The sequence below is a fragment of the Cupressus sempervirens genome, chromosome 7 (genome assembly GCF_028749045.1).
Source record: "Cupressus sempervirens isolate cs-2001-9-10 chromosome 7, ASM2874904v1, whole genome shotgun sequence".
Taxonomy (NCBI): Eukaryota; Viridiplantae; Streptophyta; class Pinopsida; order Cupressales; family Cupressaceae; genus Cupressus; species Cupressus sempervirens.
Window position 1 is genome coordinate 917,747,171 of NC_143124.1, and position 6,252 is coordinate 917,753,422.

The 6,252-nt window shown below is 36.5% G+C and overlaps 1 protein-coding gene across 2 annotated transcripts; it reads left to right on the forward strand.

The window, feature by feature from the left end:
* The first annotated feature begins 2,358 nt into the window (after positions 1-2,358).
* Positions 2,359-5,738, forward strand: LOC149550526 (pentatricopeptide repeat-containing protein At2g13600-like). 2 transcript variants are annotated; one of them, XM_089793532.1, is made up of 2 exons: positions 2,359-3,112; positions 3,276-5,738. In XM_089793532.1, exons 1-2 carry the CDS (start codon positions 3,079-3,081, stop codon positions 5,570-5,572), a joined length of 2,331 nt encoding a protein of 776 aa, XP_089649658.1. In that variant the 5' UTR covers positions 2,359-3,078; the 3' UTR covers positions 5,573-5,738. The 2 variants fall into 2 exon arrangements, with proteins under 2 accessions (XP_089649658.1, XP_089649657.1); XM_089793531.1 differs by having other exon boundaries at positions 2,929-3,112; positions 3,207-5,738.
* Positions 5,739-6,252: the final 514 nt, after the last annotated feature.

The following is a 6,252-nucleotide window of genomic DNA, read 5'->3' on the forward strand; positions in this document are numbered from 1 at the left end:
GGGTTACTATATTTGGTATGACACATGAACTCGTACCCTACTCAGTGGTTAACTCGTTCATCAATTGGCTTAGTGGAATAACTTTATTGAGCATATTGATATTATTTATCGTTAATAAAGTAGCTTTACTAATGATAAATCCATTATAAAGTTATTTAATGAGGGGGGAAATTGACTTTAAAAGTGCATTAAATTCTTATAATATCAAAGGAGGCTATATAATGTTTCTCCAAGTCAACATGAGCGCATGAAAAAGAGAAATATCATTTAATGATCTAAAACAAAAGCCAAGAGTATTTCACATGAGGGGCATTTTAATGAATTGATTATTAATGGTGGAAGTTATCTCTTATCAAAATGAAGTGTATTTAAGTTGTGAGGAAAGTGAATGTGAAGTTTCTTGGGCGATTTGTGAAGGAGAAATATATAAAGCCCAGAAGCCAAAAATTGAGCCATCTCATGCATTTGTTAATTGCCTTTGAATAGGCGAGTTCTTGAGAACACAAGTTTCAGTATTTTCCAGCTTGGAATAATGAAGCTCGTCATGAGTTTTTGCAATTAGATATGGTGAGAGATTCATAGATCTTTGTAGTCATATCAATGACTTCACTCTCAAGTCATGATTGGTTTTCAATGAACTTCTTCAAAGTAGGTTGCTTTATTTTTTTTGTAAATAATAGCATACAAATTGTCATGGGCAATTACATACCATAAATCACATCATTTAGACCTAGCATGTGGTGTTAATAAGGCATCTATCCCAAGTAAGATAATAGCATGATATTTCTAAATAGACCACGAACCCCCAAGTTGGATCATAAAGTAATTTTGGGTTGTGCACTCATTCTAAACTTGAATGTCTACATGTTATTTTGCATTGCATGAAAAGTTGTGACTTTTTATTAATCAAATTATTGACATACAAACTTCATTTCAGCTTCTCATGATTACTCTTAAAATCATTTTGAATTCAAGATAGAAATTTGTAACTTTCATCTTCATTAAAATAGCATTAGATTTTAATGTTGCTACCATTTGTTAATCTAATGTATTTGCCAATCCAATTATATGCAAGTATGAAACCAAATGGTTGTATGAAATCATGTCATAAATATTGTCATGGTTCGTTTGCTAAGTTTGTAATAGCTAACCATTAAATCCAACTTCACAATAAAGGGATTGTCTTGTATTAAGAGGTGATACACCAAGTATTTGACGAATTTTCTTTGTGGTATAAGTTAGTAGTTCAACATGTTATGACCTTACAAATGGTTGATGAAATTTCTATCCAAAGCACTGGTGTGGTAGTTTGGGTGACATAAGAGCTCAATGTTTTAGAAGAGGTTTTATTTTCAACTATTTGACGAAATTCCTCCAAGACATATTGAACATTTTATGACAAATATTTGATAATTCATTAGGGTTACCACAAAACTCTTTGAAGAAAAACTCTCAAAGATTTGCATAATGTTACTCTTAACATTGATGCAAACAAGTAACAATTCCTCATTGTTGTCAATATGCTATAATCATGCAAGTGGGTCTAGGTCTTCCTTCTTTCCCTCATCGAAGAATAAAAGTTTCATAAGGTTTCCCATATTAACTAGGTGGGGATATGAACCTCGGGACTTAAGAAAAATTGAAATAAGGAGAAGTGTGAACTTTCTTTGCCATGGGCATAACATATGTGCTTGGAGAAGTGATTAGAGAGGCTTTCGATGAGATAGGGGATTAGGTAATGAAATATAAATATGATGGAAAACTTGATTGTTTGGGTAGTGCAAGCTCCTTTATGATAGAGGATACAAAAGTTAAATAAGAAGAGGGAGAAGTAGGAAGATATAACAACAATTGGTGCTTCACAGGGCATCATTGCACATATGGGGTCTTCATTAGAGAACAAGATCATCTTCCAAGGTGGACATGGAGGTTGGACCTTCTGCGAGGCCATAAGTACTTTCAATTTCCTTTTTGCATTTAAAAAACAACAATAAATTTTTGGTAGTTGATTTTGTTTATGATTTTATTGCATATACTCTTAATAGAAAATATTATTTTTATGATAATTTTAAATCCAAATCCATAGCAAATAGAGTAGATTGAATCACTAGTATGATTGTTTGAATCTAGTGTTTAAATTGGATTATATTTAATATTAGTAGATTCCTCTTAAAAGGTATGCGGTGTAAAGTTACTTGGAAATTGCTTCTCTCACTTTGATATTATCAAATATTTATTACTATTTTGTAAATTTTAAAACAATTAAATATTAATATAATATCTTCCCCACTTCGGCCTTTTATTCATTTAAAAAACAATTGTTTTATTTTATTGAAAACATTTTACTTTTATTTATTTTCATTTTATGCCGATTAGAGGTTAATCCAATGAAACCCTAGTACCTGGAAATGCCTCTGGTGGATTGCATTTCAACATTCACAAAAACGCTAGAACTGTTACCAACAACTGGAAAATAGGAAAGTTCATTTGATGCAGGAAAGATTTATGCTTATCATCATCCTTGAAAATAAATTGAAGTACCCGAAGCGGTGAATCATGAAACCCATTTGTTATCATGGAAATAACATTCGCATTGGCGATTGGATTTCACATAACATGAACACGATTGGGGAGGCCAAGCAAATTCACAGGCAGATAGGTATTCAAAATGATCGCATCCGAATTGATGTATTTGCATTCATAATGCAGCAGAATGGATGACACAGGCCAGGTGTTCGGCAAAATGCTCAAACGAAATGTGCAGCTTTGGGCTGGTATGATCCGGGAGTTCATGAATTATACCCAGATGCAGGTCAAGCGATTTCACGGAGAGAAGGATTTTAATCGAGACGTGTGTCTTAATTCCAAATTGATCTTTTCATACGCTAAATGCGGTAGAATGGAGGATGCACGCCTAGTGTTTGACGAAATGCCTGAGCGAAATAGGCAACATTGGACTAGCATGATTAGTGGGTATGTGAAGCACGGGCAGGCGAAAGCAGGTCTTGATATTTATTTGGAAATGCGAAAGTCTGGTATCCACCCGGACGATTTTACTTTTCCTTGTGTGCTTAAAGCATGTGCCAAATTATCAGCTTTACGACTTGGCAAGGTGATACATTGTTGTATAATTTCATATGGATTTCATTCCGATGTTTTTATTGGCAATGCTCTGATAGATATGTATTCAAAATGCCTGTGTTTAGTTGATGCACACAAAGTGTTTGACGAGATGCCTCGGAGGGATGTGGTTTCATGGAATGCCTTGCTTGCAGGTTATACCCAGCTTGGCAATGGTGACGAGGCATGCAAATTATTTCTGAGCATGCAGACCGGATGTTTGAATCCAAATGTAACATCGTGGAATACTATTATTGCAGCATCTGTGCAGAAAGGGGAGGTGAGCGAGATATCAGAGATATTTAGACAAATGCAGGTGGCAGGCGTCAAGGCAAACACGGTTACGTGGAATACAATGATTGCAGGCCATACACAGAGAGGACATGAAGAAGAGGCCTTAAAACTCTTCCGTCAAATGTGTTTCACTGGTGTAGACCCCGACTCTGTGACCATTGCCAGTGTTATTGCAGCATGTGCTCGTTTATCAGCACTCCAAGACGGCAAGAAAACCCATGGTTACATTATTAGAAGAACATTTTCATTGGACCTCTTTATTGGGAACACTCTCATAGACATGTACTCCAAATGTGGTTGTATTTCTTATGCCCGCTCCGTGTTTGACAAAATGTCTGAAAGAGATGTGGTGACATGGACTGCGACGATTGTAGGTTATGGCCATAATAGGGAAGAAGTCATGAAACTATTTAAGGAAATGCAACAGGCAGGTGTAAAGCCTAATGTAATAACATATAACGGGATGATTTCAGTTTTTGCTCAAAATAAATATGGGGATGAGGCGTTGAAACTCCTAAACGAAATGCAATCAACGGATATAAAACCCAATACGGTTACCATTTCTAGCATTCTATCTGTATGCAGTGATTTAATATTTCACAAGCAGGGTAAGGAAGTCCATAATTACATTATTAGAAGAGGTTACCAATCAGATGTTTTTGTGGGGAATTCTCTTATAGACATGTATACAAAGTGCGGATATTTAGAGGATGCACAATGTGTGTTTGACAGATTGTCGCGAAAAGATGTCATTTCATGGAATACGATGATTGTTGGTTATGCCCAGAATGGTTTTGACGTTGAGGCTCTAGAGCTTTTTCATAAAATGCAACTAACTAGTGTAGAGCCAAATATCATCACGTGGACTACAATGGTTTCAACACATGCGCAGAATGGGCTCGGTGTTGAAGCCTTGAAATTTTTCCAGGACATGCAGTTGTTTTCCAAGAAACCCAACTCAGTCACCATTGCAAGCATTCTCCCTGCTTGTACATCTTTAATAGCTCTACAACAAGGTAAGGAGATCCATGGTTACATGATCAGAAATGGATTTGAGATGGATGTCAATGCAGGAAACGCACTAATATATATGTATGCCAAATGTGGTAACATTGACACTGCACTTATGGTGTTTGACAAATTGTCTTCCAAAGATGATGTATCTTGGAATGCAATAATTTCTGGGTATGCCCAAAAAGGTTATGATGAGGAAGCCTGGAGTCTTTTCTGTGAAATGCAGGTGGCTGGCATCAAGCCAAGTGTGATGTCTTGGACATCAATGATTGCAGGGTATGCTCAGAATGGGAAGTGTAATGAGGCTTTGAGACTTTTCTACCAAATGCTTCTTGCTGGTGAGAAACCAGACACAGTTGCCCTCGCTAGTGTACTCCCTGCATGTGCCCATTTGGCAGCTTTGAAAAGAGGTAAGGAGATCCACGGCCATATAGTTAGAATTGGATTTGACTCGGACATCTTTGCTGGAAGTGCCCTTATAGACATGTATGCCAAGTGTGGATGCCTGAAGAATGCGCGGCGGGCTTTTGACAAAATGCCTGCAAGGAATGTTGTTTCGTGGAATGCAATGATTGATGGTTATGCCATGCATGGGAATGGTGTGGAATCCCTCACCATCTTTTCCCAAATGAAAAAGACACGCATAAAACCAGATGACATCACTTTCACTGGCGTTTTATCTGCATGCAGCCATGCGGGTCTGGTGGATGAAGGTTGGAAATATTTCCATTCCATGAGTAAAGATTATGGTATTGTACCAAAGGCAGAGCACTATGCTTGCATGGTTGATCTTCTTGGTCGTGCCGGGAACTTGGATGAGGCATATGACTTCATCAACAAAATGCCTTTGACACCCAATGCTTCTATGTGGGGGGCTTTGCTTGGAGCTTGTAGAGTTCATTGTAATATGGAGTTAGCTGTATTGGTAGCAGGACGACTATTGGACATTGAACCCCACAATGTAGGAAATTTTGTGCTTCTGTCAAGCATTTATTCGTCAGCTGGTAGGTGGGATGAAGCAGCAAACATAAGAAAAATGATTAGAGACAAGGGATTGAAGAAAAATCCAGGATGCAGCTGGATTGAGGTCATGGATAGGGTGCATGTTTTTCATGTTGGGGATAATTCATATCCATATACATAAATTGTTGGCTTAACATTAAGAATGTTGTTTGCACAGAGAAACTTGAATGGATATGTCTCGTACATAGTTTTTACATTGCATTAGTGTACATGCAAGATCAACAAAGAATATTTTTTTACAGTGGAAAGTTGCAAATTATTGTAAGATTTGATCACGGAAATAGTCAGATCTGGGAAATTGCATTAGTCTAAGTGCAAGATCAACAAAGAACATTTTCGTACAGTGGAAAGTTGCAAATTATTGTAAGATTTGATCACGGAAATAGTCAGATCTGGGATATATATATATATATATATATATGTATGTATGTATGTATATATCAATTGTACAACAATAATTACATTATTAGAAAAAAAAATCCAGGATGCAGCTGGATTGAGGTTATGGATATGGAAACATGTTTTTCATGTCAGGGAAAATTCATATCCACATACATAAGTTGTTAGCTGAACATTAAAAATGTTGTTTGACTTTGCACAGAGAAACTTGAATGTATATGTCTCATAAATAGATTTTGCATTCCATGAGTGTACATGCAAGATCAACAAAGAATATTATCTTACAATGCAAAGTTGCAAATTATTCTAAGATTCGATCATGGAAATAGTCAGATCTGGGGAAGAAGAGAGTGCAGAAGAGTTTTGAAGGTTCCATTGATGCACAGTTCATCTAGATAATGT